Source organism: Falco biarmicus, chromosome 6, assembly GCF_023638135.1.
Source record: "Falco biarmicus isolate bFalBia1 chromosome 6, bFalBia1.pri, whole genome shotgun sequence".
NCBI classification, from domain to species: Eukaryota; Metazoa; Chordata; class Aves; order Falconiformes; family Falconidae; genus Falco; species Falco biarmicus.
In genome coordinates, this window is record NC_079293.1 from 52,114,645 (window position 1) to 52,134,089 (window position 19,445).

Genomic DNA, 19,445 nt, shown 5'->3' on the forward strand with positions numbered 1-19,445 from the left:
TCTCACAAGTGTAACATTTGTGACAACATGCATTGGTCCACAGGTGAGTTATAACAAAAACTGATGACAAATCCTTCAGTCATAAATGCCTACCAGAAACATGGCTCAGCGTTCAAAAAGCAGGGAAGAGGATTTTAGTCCTCAACAGGCATTGGCTCTGAAATACCTGACAGTGCCTGACTTCATACTGGATTTCAGCTACAAAACTGCTCTAACTTGATTTTTCTCTGAGAAAAGACAAAAAGGCTGAATTTTTTAAAAACTGTAACTTTGTAAAGGATTTAAACTTGGCAAGAGACTGAGTACAGACAGCTGAGTGAGGGCTCAGCTACAGTCTACAGCCACATGCATGAGTGTTTCTGAAGCCATCTTTCAAAAAACATTTAATATCCAAATCTGTGTTCTGTCAGTCTTTTGGAGTTTGTTGTGCAGATTTCTACTTCAGCTGTGGCAACAGAAATAACATGTGTAAACAGACTTGGACAGCTTGCAGGTACCAGCACTTAGTGCAGTACATTGCACTAAGAGTGAGCTTCAAACCATACTTGTTTTAATGTAAATATTTTTTTTAAATCATGCATTAAAAATATATATTGCTGTGTTATAGAACTGGTAAATGACATTTTAAACATTATATTTATGTTAATTTAAACTGAATTTGTGGGTAGCACAAATGTGGAAGATACATAATATTCTAAGAAAATGGTGGTTCCCTAAAGTGTACTTTACAAAAAATACTTGAGAAAGCCCCTTATTTCCAAGCCAAAACAGCAGCTGAGGTGTCTTCATAGTTGGCTTTTGCTTTCAGCAACATTCAGATTCAATGGCCAAATCTGTAAAAATGTCTCCTGTTCTCACGGAGACTTGTTGCACGCCCCTGATGGACCTCTCACACCACAGGGGTATTGGGCTGTGTCCGTACTACAGAGCAGCTGCTGGCAGGATACTTCAGCTAGCCAGAATTGCCCTGGCTAGAGAATGAGAGGCAAAGCAGCCCCACCACTGCTAATTTACCACCATGCTAATAAGCTGTCTCAGGTTAGAGATAAGGCACGGTATCACATTAACCCGTTCGAATTGCTTTCGTGACAGAGCTACTACATCTTCACAGTGCTGCAGCTCATTGCTGTGGATATTCCAGTTTGGGTCTGCGCAAGCTCAACACATCTTCAACCACTCCCCTGTACAGTGTATCAAATCAGTGTAAATTATTAATTTATTTTATTTAGGCCATTTTTTAATTTATAAATATTAATTCAGCAAAATGCTGTGGAGTTTGCAGCTCGGTACAGATGTCACATTTCACCGTGAAAACTGCAATAGAGTAGCAAATCACTGTGAGTAAATGGGTTCAGTTTTTGGATACATCCCAGCCTAACAAATTCCATCAGGGGAGCAAGGGAACTTTGCATCCTCTATGCTTAACCACATTTCACAGAAACCAGCTTTGATCTGCAAAGGGTGCAGCCACTTCTGGATGTAAAAGCATCTGTTCCTTACCAAAATACCAGGTTGTAGCATGTGTTAGTTCAAAAGGAGAGTGCTACGAACATGGTTATATCACTTCTGAGCTGACAGACAGAAAACTCTGCCCTGCACTCATCTGGATGGCCTCCCGGGGCATGGCAAGGTGATGGCTCATCGCTGCATTGCTCTCACAGCACATTGCAGACAGGCTCTGACGGGCCCCAGGCAGTGCACGTACAGCCAGGGCCATGCACAGGGAGTGTTCGTAAGGCACGGTCAAATCAAAGCTCATTTTTTGTTCTCCCACTAAGGCTATATCCAAACTATACTATATTTTTAATGATAAATGTTGTTGGTATTTTCCCCCCTGCAGTTATGTCCCAAAAGGGGCAGGGAGGACAGTCACATGTTCTTTATTGTCTTAGCTTTATAGCAGCTAGGGGAATTTTTCTAACTGTAAAAATTAAAGTATCATTTTATTTTTAAATGGAGTCCAAGAAAAGTAGTTCTCAGCCTCCAGGTGGCAAGTTTCAGAAGCAACCACCCTTCAATACAAATAGTTCCCTGGCTTGTCTCCTGTTTTCACCTGCCATAATGCAAATCCCTTAGGAGACAGAAAGGTGTAAACACAGCTGTGAGATGCTCCTGCTGATGGGGAGTGGCAGGAAGGAAAGCGTTAAATGCCGAGGGTAAACAAACCCGGTTTGTTAGAGTCAGCAGGGCAGAGAGGATCCCACAGATAAACCCAGCCTCGAAGCTTCTCCCCAGCTCAACTGGTTATTGCTCAGCGGCTCTTACTCATCTGAATCTAGGTGGAGCTCCCTCCCTCCCTCCCTCCCTCCCTCCCTCCCTGCATTGTCTCTCCCGATCAAAAAGCTTTTCTCAAACATCTGCACACACGTTCTCGTAGGTACCATCACTCACTTTCCAGGAGCTTTGCAGAAGCACCCATTGCTTTGCTTCACTGAGACGGTGGCAGAGACATCCATCCTCGTCCCACCAGCCTCCCCCCGCCCTGAAAGATGGTGAAGTACGGCCTCGACTACACGCGGTGCAGATGGATCCTACCCCTGCTCCTGGGCATAGGTGTCATCTTTGGTATCATTGCGCTGGCAGGCAGGGGCTGGCTGGAGTCGCAGACCTTGCCCTACGTGCAGCAAGCGTCGTTATGGGAGAGCTGCAGGAGGCCTGGGCCGGGTGGGGAATGGACCTGCGAGTCCCTCATGGGTTACGGTAAGCACCTGCAAGGGTGGTGGGGAGCAGTTTCTGAAGCAGTGGGTCACATCTCTGAGCTCATCTTCCCTCAGCTCTCCTAACCATATTGCATAATATTTGGCATTTATATATGAAGTCATGGGCAACAGGCACTGTCACTGAAATACACCAAGGCTTTTGACTAACAGGGTGAAGAAGAAAAATGCCCTCACCCCTGTGCAGAAGGAAATCTGGTTGCTTTAGCTGGTGGGTTGCATAGTACAAAAAACTACATGTGGCAATGTACAGTAATAACAGAAAATATTACAGCATATAAGATTTTCTTCCTCTCTCAGAAGAAGCTAGTAACCTCTTCTTGATATCACTGCTTTCCGAAACATAACAGCTACTGCTGAACTAATTGTGTTGGTAGGCCTGGTATTAGTGTGATAAGCCAGTCCTGAGTGCTAGCAAGAAATGGGGAGGTAGAAATGTAAGATGATAGGAAGATATCTGGGGAGTGTCAGGCTGCCCTGACGTGCTGCCCTGAAACTGCTCCGGTAGGTGGGTCACGTGAAAGACTCTCCTTGTGATTATGAAAGAAAGCTTTAAAAGATGAAAGGATTTCTTGTTTGTACTGAATTTTGGTTAAGTACACTATTAAACATGTTGACCCAAGTGCAATCTTCAGCTTGAAAAGACGTAAACCACTGAGACTGGGAGAATAGGCCAAGGGAAGGATCACTCTAGATGTGCCCTATTCCTTCTTTTTTCTTTTTCCCCCTATATATCTGTTATTGGCCATGGTCTGAAACAAGTTATTTTGAGTGATGGGCTGTTAGCCTGAGCCAGGAGGAAAGTTCAAGCATTCTTACAATTTATGCTAATTCAAATTAAAAGGAATATAATTTTCTCTAAGGCTCAGAATCTCAGCTGCTCTTTTTGAAAATGAGTGTAAAAACACTTGCAGAAGCAATCTCAGGGATCATTTATTACAGCTTTTCAAAATTCTGACTCAATGTTTATCGTATATGGTGAAGCTCTACCAGCTATGCACAAATTTGAGCTGTAGCAAGTTAATTGCAGCAGGCCCCTGTGAGCACAGGGCTCCAGGGCAAGACTGGCTCCATTAAGTGCCATGCCCAGTCCTGCTCCCAGAGCTCCTGCATCAGCTGTGTGGCTAGGCATAGCTCAGGCCAGCAAATTGGCCTCTGGTACATGGCACTGAAGAGCAGGAGAGAGACACCCTGATGCTTAGCAAAGGGCTTCTCAGTCCTGAGTTTCCATGAAAAGTGATCCCTCCTCCTGATCGCCATGTTGGGCCCTGTGTCATGAATGCCAGCTTTAACCGGACAGAAAATGCTAAGAAGTTTCACCTTGATTGTCTTGATAATATAAGAGAAATTTCACCTTGCTTCCAGGTCCTACACGGTTGTTTGGCATTTCACTTCCTTCCTTATCCTGCCTCAATCTGACATGCTTACATTCTGCAGTTGTATGCACATTTTTGCACTGGACAGCATCTTCACACAAACCAGGGAGGGTATCCTCTATGTGGACTACCCTGCAATGTCTGGGGTTTCCATGAATCACATCCAAAATAAGTCCAGCACTTCTAATGCAGAAATGTTGGGCTTAGTACACACGTGCAGATCATTCTCCAACATGTATATTGGAGAGTCAGCTGATGCTTCTGAAAACATCAGAAATGCTGTTCATGTGCTGTGTGACTGCATTAAGCTCTCAATGGGCTTGCATCTATTATTTCACCTCTTTAGGCTTACTAAATATCCAGAAAACCTAAGCAAATCCTCAAAATCCTGCTGGACAACATTTCCAGGTGGAAAAGGGTGATATGTCTGGGACAACGGACATAAAGGCTGCATGTAAAAATGTGTGTATAAGCCAAGTGACAGTGGATTGCACTGTCAGGCTTCTGCCTCTGCTAGATGATGCCATTACAACGTGGATCTTGGCCATAGCAGGGGTGGGTTACCCCTGACCCACAAGAGGGCTGTAGACCTGACCATTAAGGATGCAAACTCATGTCACTGCCCTGATCCTTTCCAGTCCCTTCCTTCAGACACCATCTCTCCAGAGGTGGGATGTGTTCAGATCCAATCCTGTCCTCCATTTTTCCTATTGTTCTGTTCTTGCTCAGGTGATGTGGGGTTGGCATCTTTCTTCTAGGGCTCCTGCCTTTCCTCACACAGGGTGAAGGTACCTGATGCCAGTCTTGTATTCCACTCAAAAGACCAGGCCACAGGCCAGCATCTCACTTGTGAGCATCCAGTTCTTGTGTTGAGCCTGGTTCTATCTGCCTCAGTGTGGAAACAGAGGGTTTTAATAATTCTGGTTTACATTTATCCACAGTGCTTCAGAAAGGTCATAGAAAACAAGCATTCAGCATCATGTTCTGTGGGGTGTTTAACTTCGTTTTATGCCAAGCTAAACACAGTGCTGGATAAACAAAGTGTAGTTATATGCCTTCCTGAGCACAGAGACAAAAGATGTGATGTAAACAGAAAGGACAGAAGTGTTTTACATCTTTCCTGAGATGAACTGTCTCTTCCCTGCCCCCCCCTCTATTCCACATGTTCCACAGTTCCCATCTCATTTTCTCTGGGCTTTACTCTCAGCCTTCCTGCCTGATCTGCCACAGGCTGCGTAGGTTCTGAGATTCAGTCTTCCTGTGGGGATGGTTTCACTGACATAGGTGATACACGTGTACCCCAGCAGCTGCCAGCAAATATTCTCAACATGACTTGGACAGTGTAGCTATCTTAATCCACTACAGACATCTTTACCCTATCATGATTAGATATAATCGTAACTTTCCTGCAAGTTGTTCAATATAATGTGCAAATTCAAACCAAATTCTCCATGTGTGATGTTTGCAATTCCCCTTAAATCTCTGCTGTTTGGCTTAACATATACATACACAGACAGAAGGCAAAATCCCAGCATCATTGAGGTGGGTCAGACTGGAAGGGAAGAAGGTTGAATGTTTCATTGGTTGCACCAGTGGAGTTTGGAGTCTCTGAAGAGCTGCTTAAACTGGTGGAATTAACACCTCACAGAGAAGACAAGAAGTTTGTACACTTTTTTTTTCTTTCCTTTTTGAAATCCAGTAGAATAACTCCACTGGTGTAGCTGTTTTCTGTGAAAGCACCTGCACACTTGTTTTTTTGCAAAGTTCATGAATTCTGTGGAAGTGAGAATATGAAGAGTTTATAGATTTTGTTTTCTTCTCCAAGAGTTCAGATCTTTTGATTTAACCATATAACACCCATCTAGACTTTATCAGAAGTCTTTGGCTTTTCAAACATATTTAGCTGAAATAAATAGAACTTTCTAGGAAAAAATATTTAGTGCATTAGGACACTTACTTGAAATGCATGGAGTTTAGGATGAGGGGCTGAGGGATGCAAACTGTAGCTCTGCAACGTTCTGGCACTTGGAACAAATAAAGGTCTAAAGCTTATAACATGTTTGAACCCTTACAAAGACAGAGACAGAGACTTTTTGGATAGATAATGAGCACAATATAGGATGTATCTGTCTGGGACATGATTGAGCTTGCAAAGAAAACACGGAGGTTAAATCCCTTCATGAAGCTGGCACAGCACTCCTTTGTTTTTCTTGATTTTTGGCTATATAACCTCTCTTGAACAAGGTGTGTCTCACAGACTTGAGACATCTTTTCAGTGTACAATTTATTCCACTGCAGGCTTTGAAGGTGTTTAAACATGTGTGGATTTAGTTGGGGGAAAAGAACTGATTTTATTTTATTAGTCTCAATGTGTTGCACAATAGGATGAAAAACTACCCTTGTTCCTTCTTATGTTCCACTCACGCCTGCAGCTCCTTCACATGCAGATGCTGCCATCAAAATAACTGCAGCTTAAATCTCTAAATTTAGGTTGAAGTGGTCTGCTCATTTGCATGGTGCAAATAGAGATCTTGGGGGGAAAAAATCAGGAAGAGGTATTTCCACATGACAAGTGGAATCCAGATCTTCACTTATTTTCACATCATAGTATTCAATTACAGACTTTTCCTAGGAAGTGTGGCAAGTTTAGTGACTGTGAGGATTAGTGGAGAGATAAATGATTTTGCCATCTGGAAAGGACACCTTCCTGCATCTTGTCTTCCAGGCAAATAATGGGTAACTGTCCTAGCTCATTCCATTTTTATTTTGGTCCATAAATATTAATGCAATACTACAAGACAGGATGACTAGTAAATGTAGTATGATTATAATGAACAAGAATTACTTCAAATATGGTGGCAGATGAGTGTGTCTATAGGATAAATGAAAGAAGGGAATGTGCAAAAGGTAATACCCTCTTGAGGAAAGACGTTCTGCTTTAGTCTCATAGGAACACCACTGCTGAGTAGATTTTCGATTTTCTTCCCTGTTTTGCCTATATCCCTATATCAGGCTCCTGGGTCTGTGGGATCTTTTGCTACCATGAAGCACAATTTATTATTCTGGAGGAATAACAAAATGGAAATCACTTGCTAAAAATCCCCAGCTAAAGCTACAACAGCAATGTACGCAGTGTGGGCAGGATCAGTCTCCGAGTAGCAAAGGACTTATCTTCGTACTGCACTTATCACTGGCCTTGCAGTGCTGGCCCCACAGCTCTCCCTCTGGGAAACCTCCAGCAGACCAGTGACTCATAAACACCCAGGGCGCAGAACAGAACAGACACCAAGTTTCCCTGTTGCTAGCTGCCTGCATAAAACTGTTTTGCCTTCCCCCGTGTTCCCATCACATCTGACAGCCAGCACCTGACCCCAGGCATGGGGAAGCCCTCACTTGCCTCGAGCTGAAGCAAGCTCCCTGACCAGAGTGGCATAGGGGTGTTTCCAGATGGATGGGCTGAGAGACAGCCCCTTTCAGCAGTGCCTGGGAGGAGAAGCAAGCTGTCCCAGCAGCTCTTCGGCATCTGAGGGTGGCTGCATGTGGGAATAGAAATTAAGCAAGCAAGTAACTGCTTTTGAAGCAGGGACTAGCTCAAGTCATAGGGCCTTTATTGCAGACTTCCCCTGAAATCAAGGTTCTGCACCTGAAGGCTTTCAGAATCTGGTGAAATTCAAGTAGATTTGGAAAAGTGTCCTTGCAGCTAGAAAACAAAGGCTGGGGAGGTTTCTGACTAGTCCAAGGAGGCCTGTGGGAGAGCCCAGCTCTATGTTTTGTGCATTGCCTGGATTCCAGGGCAAACCTGACTCCTTTGACACAGTGTGAACTGAAAATGAAAGCTTGTCGCTGTTCCTGCTGCAACTTAGCATCAAACAGTTATATTTACATACAGTGATTGCCTGTAGTTTTAATGACAGTGTATACAGAAGCACACAATTTCTTAAGTCATCAGTCTCCTAGAAGTGTAATGTTACCTGGGACTAACCAGTGAGAAATGAGATTACAAGATTAGTTACTTAATAACATAGAATATTCAATCATTATTCAAAACTTAGAATGCTAGAAAATACAGGTTCAATTAAAAGTATGCAGTAATGAAAATATCACAACAATATATTTAAGGAACTCTGATGCAAGAAATAAAGAAGAAATTTGATTTTCCTCCAGCTTGTAGGAGACACTCTGATGTTACTATGGAGGTATAACAGAAGGGAATCAAACCCAGAGAATTTAGTTACCATTGCAGTTTTCATTCCTCATCTGCTAACACGCTTTCCCTTATAATTTTAGGGTTTGTCCTTTTGTATGTTTAGTGGCAGATTGGTTTAATTAGATTCTTTTCTAAGTAATAGTTATACTCTTCAGCAATTAACTCTACAGAGAGCAATTCCACATGTCATCCCACTGTTTATTATCCAATCTTCCTTTAAGAATTACAGTTAAATTGGGTGGGAAAATAGCAATTGCATAGAGAGTTCTCATCTCCCCAACAGGAGATATGAACTGTTGGTGTTGAGGACTTTGCAAAGATCCTCAACGCTTTGCGTTGTCAGGACCTTAAGTCCTTGAGAGGATACCATTCACTCATACACACAGAGGAGGCATCGCTGCTGCAGATGCATGGAAACTTGTGGCTAAACTCTCATTTCTCTTCACCTCATCTCTTCCTCTAGCTTATTGAGGTGATCTGATACAGCAGGGCTATAATAACCTCTCCATATTCTGAATGGTGATAAGGACTGCAAGATAGATTTCAAATTCCACTGTAGGGTTAAACAGTCAGGATAACAGTCAGGTTAAACTATCTTAAGCAGGAAAGTAGTTATGCAGCAGAAGAAACAACTCTCAAAACACTGGGTTTTTTTCACATTTCCATATCTTTCCTCACTGGCAACTTGCATTGCTCTGAGCAACCTTGAACACATTGAGTCAGTGAGTATTGTAACACCATGCTGCTTCTTTGTCAAGTACCATTACAAAATCTATCATCACTGAAAAATTCCCAACGTACTTTGTGGAATGATAGTGGTAGTTTATGTCCTAGAGGTTTCTGGCTTCCTTCTGCTGGTACTAAGTAACACTTCAGATCACACACAGTCCTGCTGAAGTACTAATCTGCAAATGAATACATGTAATGTCACCTGTTACATTGGATATGCACACTGTGCCCAAATCAGGCCCCAAACGTAGGAAGTCTCTGTGCGCTTCATTAACAACCCCATCAGCAGTAAGCAGCAAGTGATGAAGACTTTCAGGATGTGTTGTAAAAGCTATTTCATTCACAAGAAAAGTAAATAGAGCTTATGATGTATTTTATGAGCACAAAGTACCATTTCTGCTTATATGTTGGGGTTTTTCTTTTGCAAATGGTAAAATTTTGCTTCTAACAGAAAATTAGATCCAGATTCACAGCTGCTCTCTATCGGAGAGAAACCCCCTAGTGCAAAAGGCGACTTTCAGCAAGGTTTCAGAACAAAGTTTGCTTACAGCATGAAAACTGCAGCTCAAGAGTGAGAACAATACTTGGCGCATATAGAAATGAGATGTAAATTCAGTGTTCAGCAGCCTCAAATTGCCCTGGGAATATAAAACTTTAAAAGAGCTTTTGGAAAGGTTCCACTCTGCTGTTTTGATTAAAAGTCCTAGTTCATAGCCTGCGTTACCATGGAATTGATTCTCTTTAATTCACATTACATATTTTAACCCATTTTTAACTCAGGAGTAGTTAGGAAGCAGGTACCTCTTGCTACTCTGATTAACTGAGCTTATGTATATGTACTGATTAATGAACACCTTACCTATTTTATTTACTTGACCCTCCCAACCCCCATATACACATCCAATCCTGCTTTAATTTAAAACAAATAGTAAAAAATAGGAGGAAAAAATGTTATGGCATTAAAACACAGAAGACTGAGCTTTAATCCCGAGATGTTCTCTATGTATGCAACTGCTTCTGAAGATAATGTGAGATAGGGGTATTCCCTGACTCTCTCATGAGCAAACCTTTAATTCTGAGGCACTGTGTGCACATTATTTTTAATAGCTAACTTACTCCCATGGTGCTCCCTTTGATGATGGCTCTACGCCCTCTGCCACTTCTGCCTCCCTAGCACTAAGTAAGCATCAGGGAGGAACCCTCATTAATACAAGATTTGCAGAAACCAGCTTCTAAGTCAAGCTTGTACATGCCTGGGCTTATGATGAGATGAGTTTGAACCACTCCCTAAGATGGAGTTGCTCCTCCCCTCAAATTCAATTTGGAATAACTTCTAAGTTGAATTACTTGCCTCAGTAAGAGAAGAGGTTTCCAGAAGTATGCAAGGTCTTGGATGAAGGTTTTGCCTATATATGTTCGTGAGTGAAGTCAGTGGAAGGGAAATAATAGGGTTTTGCTTTAAAGGAGTTAAAGTCCACCAAGCTAAACTGAGCTCTTCCTTTAGCACCAAGCTATGGTCAAGACACTGCTTTGTGCTAATACATGCTGTGTTTTATTGATAAATGGCCTATTCATAAATGTTCTTTTCCTTACTGTTGTCATTTAAAATCATTATCATAGGGTAATAGTCCTAAAGTCCTAATCCTTTCTTATGTATATGGGGCCTGCTACTATCACTGAGAAACTTTTGCAAGATTATCTTAGTGTGAACTTACATAAGTCATTCTTTACTTCCATAGCTGTCTCTTAAGAGGTGGCAAGTTAAAAGCTGGTTCCTGCTCACATAAAACTGGCTTGCATGTTATGAGATAATTTTCTGTTATTAAATGAGAAATCCCTATTAACTGCCAATGAATTCTAAGGAAGCAATGCTAGGGGAAAGAACAGAATTACCAGAAAGGATGCCAAACAAAAGGACCAAAAATTTTGTATTGCACTCCAAATGATATAAACTCACACAAAAAACCCCCAAAGGGAAACATCCAGTATTGACTCCTCATGGGAAAGATATTCAGAGAATGCAGTTGTTTTAAGAATGATTCAGATGCAACGGAGATACAAGCTCAAAGAGTAATACACATCCAATCATGCCTTTGATATATTTTCCTCAGTTTATTCTGTTCATAAATCTTCCATGACTAACATGTGATTTTCTTCAATTGTATAGCCTTCCTTTGAAATTATTTTCAGTCAATAGCTTTCAGTCTGCACATACAGTTTATTCACAAGAAGTTGCTTTTAAAAGTTCCTGATTTATCTTGGCTGCATACAAACACGTGCATTAGTGTTTCAATGCCAGCTCATGTGAGCATCAAACGCAGAGATTTCAGTGTTCACTTGTTTTCAAAAAGAGCACAGGACTTTCCCACAGTTGGCACGTTAGAGTTGTGATTTCCAAAAGACAGGCTTTTGCACTGTCTAGTGTTGCACAGATAACATGAGGAATCCAGAGTGCTGGATGACAGTGGCTTGCACATACACCAACAGCTCATAACTCTTTGGCTGATAAGTTGAGATGTGAGTTAATGAGTTTGATGGACGATCTTTAGATTCACGCTAAGGAGAATGCAGGTTCTGCTGCAGACATGCTCACTTTCACATGGAAGCTTTCTTGAGGAGAACAAACCAAAATGAAATGGATAAAACCTGGCCAAAGCAGTTCCTTTTCAAAGTGAAGCATGCGCTCTGCAGGGTTCACCACACCCTGATAAAGAACGTCAGGTTGAGAAACCTGAGTTCAGCTTTGTTTCCAAAATAATGCTCTTTCCCTTTAATCAGAGGGATGTAAAGCAGGTTGAACTCTGCAAACTCAGCCAAGAAACATTCTCATGACATACAACAGAGCGGTGAATCACCATCAGGGCAGATTTTAGTTCTTGTAAGAATTGCTTTGCCAGATTGGAGCTAGAACTGCAGGGTTTGTGTTTCTTTCCCTTGGTGGTATGAAGGATAACAGAGCAAAATATTAGTCTGTTACATTTTCTTTCCCCCACCTCTCTGTTTCTTTTGAATTAAGACTATCCTTCACAAAATTGCTACACAATTCACTGCAGTGGCAGATGTGTTAGAACAGTCAGCAAGAACCTGTAAGGTAATTGTTGGTGTCTGTGAGCTGATAATAAATATTTGTTTTACTTCCAGTGCTAGTTGTGTATTTAGCTTCACACCAGAAGGAGAATTTGGAGAAATATGTTCTTATTGATTACACCAGGAGAGGTACTTCTGATTGCTCTGGGGTTGCTTTCAGAAAATGTCACTCAAAGAGAGAGACTCAGTAGTTCATGTGGTTTGGGGCTACCAGATCAAGAAAAACATGAGAATGTCATTGTGAATGTTTTCCCATGTTTTGAACCACATATACCAGAACACAAAAATTTGTATTTGTCATGGGGGAAGTAGACTTCACATGCTATTTTCAAGGCACGACAGCTCTTTTTTGAAGGCACCATTCAGAGCATGAAACATGGCAGGCTAAGGAAAGACTAGAGGTAGTGGTTCAAAGTTTTGGTTCAACTTCCTGCTGGCCAAGGAAGTTTATTTCCTTATGTGTGAAGCACAGACAGTGTTTACACTTTTACAAACTGGAAAATACAGGAGGGAGTAAAATCAGGAAGGCAGGAAACCAGAGGCTCTTTTAATCCTGGATCTCTAATGAAGTCCATCAGCATCCCAATGGCTGCAGTCAGCAGTAGGATATTCAGAACATGTTTAGATGGTGCAATACAAGAAGTAATCATGCTACCTCTAAACCGAGTTAGCTTTAATAGCAGAGTAATAAAGCTGCATTATTATTATTGTATACTGTCTCAGCTAATTACCTTGCTCATAAGCTACAGTGAGCTCTGTACTGGCATGAGTGGGCTCGCTCTTGTCTCTAAATTAGCTCAAGGGTCTTCTCACACAGCATGGAGTTTTAGAAGGCAGGCACGTATTTTCATTTTCCAGTAGTCACATATTGCTACATTCATTCACTGTGGGTAGTCCAGACCCTCACAAATCATGCTGATTGACATACAAAACACTGTAAACAGAAGCACTGTCCTTGCTCTGCTTGAAACATGAAAACATGGGTTCCTTTTGCTTATTTGGGGTAGCAAGGTCTTGTGTTAAGGCAAAATTGCTCAGAAAATTGCCAGCTAGAAGGAGTTTTTAAGAGCGAATGACATGTAGCTTCCTACAGACCCTTGCATAGCTTTCACTGGTGTTCTTTCAGCTGAGGAGGTGAAAAAAGGAGAAATAGGACTTGCAGGGAAGTGTTACAGGATCCTGCTGGTATTCAAGGACACTCTTGCATAAACACACATTTCTTTTCTCACAAGCACATTTTAACTCTTGAACAGCTGAAACATCACTGCCATTTTTGGGGGCTGAGAAAACAGATCTCATGAACTGCTGAATATTTTCAGACTCAGCTTGATGTCCTGTAACCTGCTGCTCCCTCTGTTTCAATTTTTGGTTTGATGAGAGGTGGACTAGATCCTTACAGCTTCCAACTCTCTTCTGTGTAAAGTGTACTTTGAGTTGGTTGCACCTGTGATCCTTTGCTGTGGAGTTCATATTTTTAAGACAAACCTTTGCAGTTAGGACAGTTTATTTATGTTTTTGCTTTGTGTAAAAGCAAGAAACCCCACAACAGTGGAAGATAAGAGAAGATTTGAAATCAGATTAGCCACTTGTTTGTCACTGTTTTCTGACTCATTTAATTCTTCTAATTCTGGCATTTTTAAAGGAATTGTAAGTCATAGTCCTATTGGTAAAGGCACTAAGCTACTCTAGTGCTCCTGGCTGGCACAAGGCAAAATAAACATCTCAGATACAGAAACAGTTGCAATTATTCCTACATAAAGCTTTTGCTACCTTTTACCCTAGAAAAGTAAGGTGTTTGCACGCTGCAGTCTTAGACTACTGATAACGGTGACTTTTTGAAAAGGACAGATGAAGTCAGGGTACTGTTCCTCAAAAAAAACCCATAGTGCCTCTTCCATGTAATCCTATTGCCTTACTTGGAGCTGCATATTGGTTTTCTTCCAACACTGATTTAAACTTTTTTTCCTCTTTTGTGGAAGTGAGAGTCACAAAACTGGCTGCTAGGTGATTAAGCAATGCCTCTTAAAGACCTAAGCATCCTGCAACAGCATGTCTCTTCTTGCCACATAGTCAATGCCCAGTGGGCTGGGTGTGCACCCAATCTGCTTTCATACAGTCACAGCATTTGAAACACTACTTCAGTAAAAACACCTGGGCGAGCCCAACAGAGGAGGGAGATGGTGGCATGGGCAAGGTGCCAGCAGGCACCAGCTCCTGAGCCCCCAGTCCAGGCGATGCTCCCACCCTAGGGGATGGTGTTCAGCCATCAGCTGCTCCTGGGAAGCAAGGCTGAGCTTTGGCAAACTGTCTGCTGCCCACAGCAGTGGTGGTGGCAGTAACTGAGATGAAACCACCAGGTTTCATGGCGCTTCAGCACCTCCTGTGTCCTCTGACTCTTCTCTGGGAAAGGACACCCCTTTGCCCAGGAGTTTTGCACCTAACCACAACCAGTTGTGCACCTAGCAAAAAAAAATCACCTCTAAATGTCCTTGTCATATCACCCTTTTTGCCAACCCTTCTGGGGGTTGGAACTAGATGACCTTTAAGGTCCCTCCCAACCCAAATCTATGATTCTATGATTATAACTCTTGTATCCGAGAACAGTGAGGTCACCTCTGCTGAGCAACTTCTCTTACAGCTAGGTGCCCCTTTTTTTGATGTTACAGAGGGGTGGGAGAGAGGCTGGGAGCAGAAGCAACCTCAGCAGGGAAAACTGAGCTGTGGCAGTCCAAGAAATTCCTCTTCCTGGCTGTTTCATTTGACATTCTGCCTGAGGTGCTGCTCTCCCACCTGTGCCTCCACATTCCATGCTCTACCTCCAAGCCTCCTGTAAGCTCCCCAAGAGAAGAGTTTGGACTAAAATACTGAGATAGAAAATGAGATGTGGGCACAACTTTGCTGTCCCTTTCAGTCTTCTCAGGCAGCTGCCTGTTTACAGGAAAAATAATACAGTTGAAAAGACCTATAAGGAGACAGAAACTTTTTGGTATAAGGAAGAAAAAAAGACACAACATAAAACTGAAAATGTAGTGTGACAGCCAAAATGGAGTGGGATTGTAAAGCAGGGGGGAATGGTGAAAAGCGAACAAAAAGGGAAATTGGTTTTGATGGGCTAATGGGAAGAAAAGTAGAGCTGGAAAATCCTGATCTATTTTTCTAGTCTAATAGCAGAGGTGGTGGGGGGCCTGGAGGAAGAGAGGCTGAGCACCAAGGTATCACCCACCAGGGACACAACGGTGGCTTTCATGCCTACCCAACACCAGGCAGGGGGAAGATAGGACACTTTGCATTGTATTACTTGCACGTTCAAAGCAGACAAATTGGCAGGTTAATGGCTACCAAAAATCTTAACTAACTCAGTTCCAGAGGGAGCTTTCACTGAACAGCCTGCACAGCATTTAAGTTGAGTTGTAATTATCATCAGGGTTTTTTGGTTGTGATAATTTCTCATGCTGCTACTGTATGTATATTTGTTTAGAAGCTGACACCTTAGAAACGGATAGTGTAGGTGAGGAGGTGAAGTCTGTAGATGTCCAGCAGATTTTAACTGCCTACTCCACCTACATACACAATTTAAAAAGTATCAAAGTGGGATTTTTACATTCAGAAGAGGAGACACTTTGATCTCTTTGAGCAGCAGTTGCCCCTCAAGACTTAAAATATTGAATAAATAATATTTTTTCCCAGTTGTTATGCCAAGACAATATGCTTTGCTCTGACATGTTATAACATAAAGTTATATAAATTGAAAATGAAAGTGTTAATACCCTGAACAAGCTTTTCAAAATGAAATGGTTCTGACTTTGGATCAAAAGCAAAGGTCAAATTTCCCTACAAAATAGATTCCAGATCTTTGGATCCATTTAGGACACACAGTTAGACAAAGGCTGGAAAGCAGAAACTACTGAATTTTGACATTTATGGGCTATTGCCATACCTTTAAATTTGCATGCCAGACTGGTAGTGCTTGTATAAGCACATATTTTTAAAGGAAGAATTTAATTAGTTTCAGAGACTGTCTAATTTTCCTTGTCCATGCAAAACACTGCTGGTTTTATGACACCTGCTGAGGTAGTGACATTTGTTATTGAAGGATAGTGTCTGTTCTTACATCTTTACTGTCATTTTTGTCTTAATTGTTAAATCTAAAGAGGAAGCTTACACACAAGCCCCACTGCATTTATATAAGAGAGGTCAAAGCTGGCATTTTCATGTATTCTGCACTCAGTGAATGGTTTGTTGTGGAACTAAAATGTTCACCTATGAGAGGAGAGAAAGATCCCATGCTTGCTTTCTTGGGAGCTGACCTTCTTTTCACATTTGTTTATAAACAGCCTTTCATTACAAACCAGAGAAGAACACTGCAAAAGGATTTTCTTGTTCCTTTCTAATGTATCTTCCTTCTGATTTCAGCTTGGGGAAGAGCTGCTGCTGCCACATACCTGGTCGGCTTTATACTTCTAGTCATCTGTTTTGCTCTGGCCATCATAGCATTTGCCATTGACACACTTCGGTTCAACTTCATACGTGGGATTGGAGGCTTGCTTTTTGTCGCTGGTAAGGCAGTATGTGAAGTCAAATTTAGCTTGTACAGGTATATCCGTACTAGAACTGGTATGTGCCTCAGCTGATTCTATACCCAAATCTTTGCCTGTGTGCACTTGAGCTCTCTATGAAAAATCATATAATAAAGACTGTTACAGCAGTGGATCAATTTTCAAATATTCCAAAACACGGGTGAGTTTAGCTACAGGTATTATGGAGGCAGGCAACGTGACGGGTGTTAGCTTAAACATTTTTTGTTTTCTCCTGTTTCTTCAGCTGTGTTCTCCATCATGGGCCTGGTCATTTATCCAGTAAAGTTCTCGACTGAAATTGATATGACGGGGATCAATATGTTCAGCTGGGCCTACGGCTTCGGCTGGACCACCGCCATTATGGAAATATGCTTGGGATTCTTCTTCTGCTGCCTTCCTAACTATGAAGATCAGATCTTGGGTAATGTGAAGCCCACATATTTTTACTCTTCCCCATAAGCACCAGGAAAAATGCGTTAGTATTCCAGAGATATCTGACAGACCAACTACGTTTTCCAGAATATTGTCATCAGCTGTTAGTTGAAAAGGCTGGAAACTTTTCAAATACATGTAGAGAAATGGTACTGGCACTCTACAATAAAGTTATCTACTCTGTTTTGGACCTTCATATCTGATGTGGGTTGATTAGATAAAGCCTAAACATGAAAAAAACTTGTGTTTACTCATTCATTCCCATGAGTGGGGTGTATGTGTATTCCATTGCATCTTAAATGCATTCATATTACTAATTACATTCAGAAAAGCTTTTTAAACTGCCAATAAACAAAACAAGCTTCTTCCTGAAGGAAAGCAGCTCACAAATATCCCATTTTGTATGTATCATCTTTAACTTGAAGATATTGCACATTTTTCAATAAAATACCTTTATCACTGGCTGCCAAATTAGTAAATTAGTCAGCCAGCACTTCACATCTTTGCTTCCATTTTTCATTCATTCACTTAAGCTGTAGGCACAGGGTAAGGAAAGTATGAGAAAAAGCTCCCTACCCAAGCCAGCATCTTGACTTTTGCCCATCCATGTGGAATTTAAGTATTTATTTCTAAATATTTGCAAGGGTAAGCAAGGACTGTCAGTAAACCCTTAAAAATCTTGGCATGCTATTTTTGGGGCCAGTGCAGAGCAGGCAGAAGCAGAGGGGATTTCAAGCCACCTCTGCAACCTACAGACCTGGTTTGAAGAGGGTCCTGGTGTGGCTTTCTTCATGGGTGTCTGCCTCTTTTCTCCACTGTATCAAAATCTATGGCTTAAAAAGCTCTGTTATAATGGTCCAGCTCTTTTATCCAGAGTAGAAGAGTCAGGAAGGGCTTAAACAGAGGTATGTTTCCCCTACATGTCAGGAGTTGAGCATATCAAATATTTTTTAGAAGGACCATTTTTCACTGATTTGCTGTTCATAAGTATTTTAAAAGTGGAAAGTGTATACTGTTTTATGTAACTGGAAAATGCATAAATACCCCTTACCAATGCATACTAAGGCTCTCATAGAGAAAATCACATCATAAAACCCCTTTCAGTATCTTGTACTCCACAGTGGCACAAGCCTTGATATATTGCAAGCAATTAAGTGTATACTCAAGACTCTGCTGGTTTCTGCCTTGTTAATCCTAACTTTATAATGTTCCATTTTTTTCTCTTAAGTGAAAAAATGGATACTTTTGCTGTGTGGAAAAAGAAGTCTAGTCAAAATCCTTAGCTGCAGGGGATTATTAGCTTGTAACACATCTGCAGGTTTTTAACTATGTGCACTTCATGGAAAGTGCCCTGCCAAATGTTCTTTACTGCAAAGAGTGAGAGGTAGAAAAAAAATTAGTAAAGGTTCTGCATAGCTAAAATTAATAAAGTCCCAGGACTTAACCTGTTTTTTTGAAGCAGCTAACTTCATTTACTTTTATAGAGTGTCTTCCAACCTCGATCAATAAATATAAGAGATGTATCAGACCAATGGGGAGGGTATATGCAACAGGGAATAGTTAGTCAAGAACTTGCAAATACATTAAGAAGGTGTTTCCTAGTTGGAAGGAAATTAAAATGAAATAGAGTTGAGAAAGCAGTTTGTATAAAATGTCTTGAAATTCTTTTTGTAATGCTATCTGTTTAGGAAAAAAATTATCATAAATCTTTTCATTATGCTTATTATACCTAATAAATGATGGTATCTATATATTGTTTCAAAAATGAGTCTTAGTTTTTGTTCTTTACTATGAGTGGGGAAGTATGGAAGCCCCCAAAGCTTTCTCTTCTCAGGCATCACCTTGGAGCCCCTGGGTATGCTGGCTGGATTTTGAGAGGGGAGAGTAACTTACAAATCTAGCATTACAACAGCTTGTATTATTTTCCAGTCTGATTTTGGCTGTCTCCTGAGGCCTCATTCACAAGCACATGAGAACAGTGGACTTATGGGCAATGTGGCATCATGTAACTACACTCACGATTCTGTGCTATAATGTGCTATAGCTTGTTTTGGCATTGAGGGTTCACCGCATAGGAAGCCGGTGTGGTCCTGCTCAGTGTTTTTGCTCCAAGGCATGTGGCAATCCCCTGAGGAAGCAAAAGGGAGCTTGAGCAACCACTGATCATATTTACAGTTTCTTTAACATTAGCTGGACACTGACCCAACATCTGGAGGTGGGGAAAAGTGCACAAAACAAGGTTTAGGAGTGTGACTCCAGCCTTGATGAGAGAGCAGAGCACAATTAAAAAGCAAAGAAAAATTCCAGAGATCGTCCTCCT

At 41.5% G+C, this 19,445-nt stretch overlaps 1 protein-coding gene across 1 annotated transcript; it reads left to right on the top strand.

Moving 5' to 3' along the window:
- The first annotated feature begins 2,366 nt into the window (after positions 1 to 2,366).
- LOC130151489 (p53 apoptosis effector related to PMP-22-like) lies at positions 2,367 to 18,818 on the top strand. The gene is made up of 3 exons (XM_056343821.1): positions 2,367 to 2,700; positions 16,530 to 16,673; positions 16,938 to 18,818. The coding sequence occupies exons 1-3, from the start codon at positions 2,490 to 2,492 to the stop codon at positions 17,150 to 17,152; spliced, it is 570 nt and encodes a 189-aa protein (XP_056199796.1). The 5' UTR covers positions 2,367 to 2,489; the 3' UTR covers positions 17,153 to 18,818.
- Positions 18,819 to 19,445: the final 627 nt, after the last annotated feature.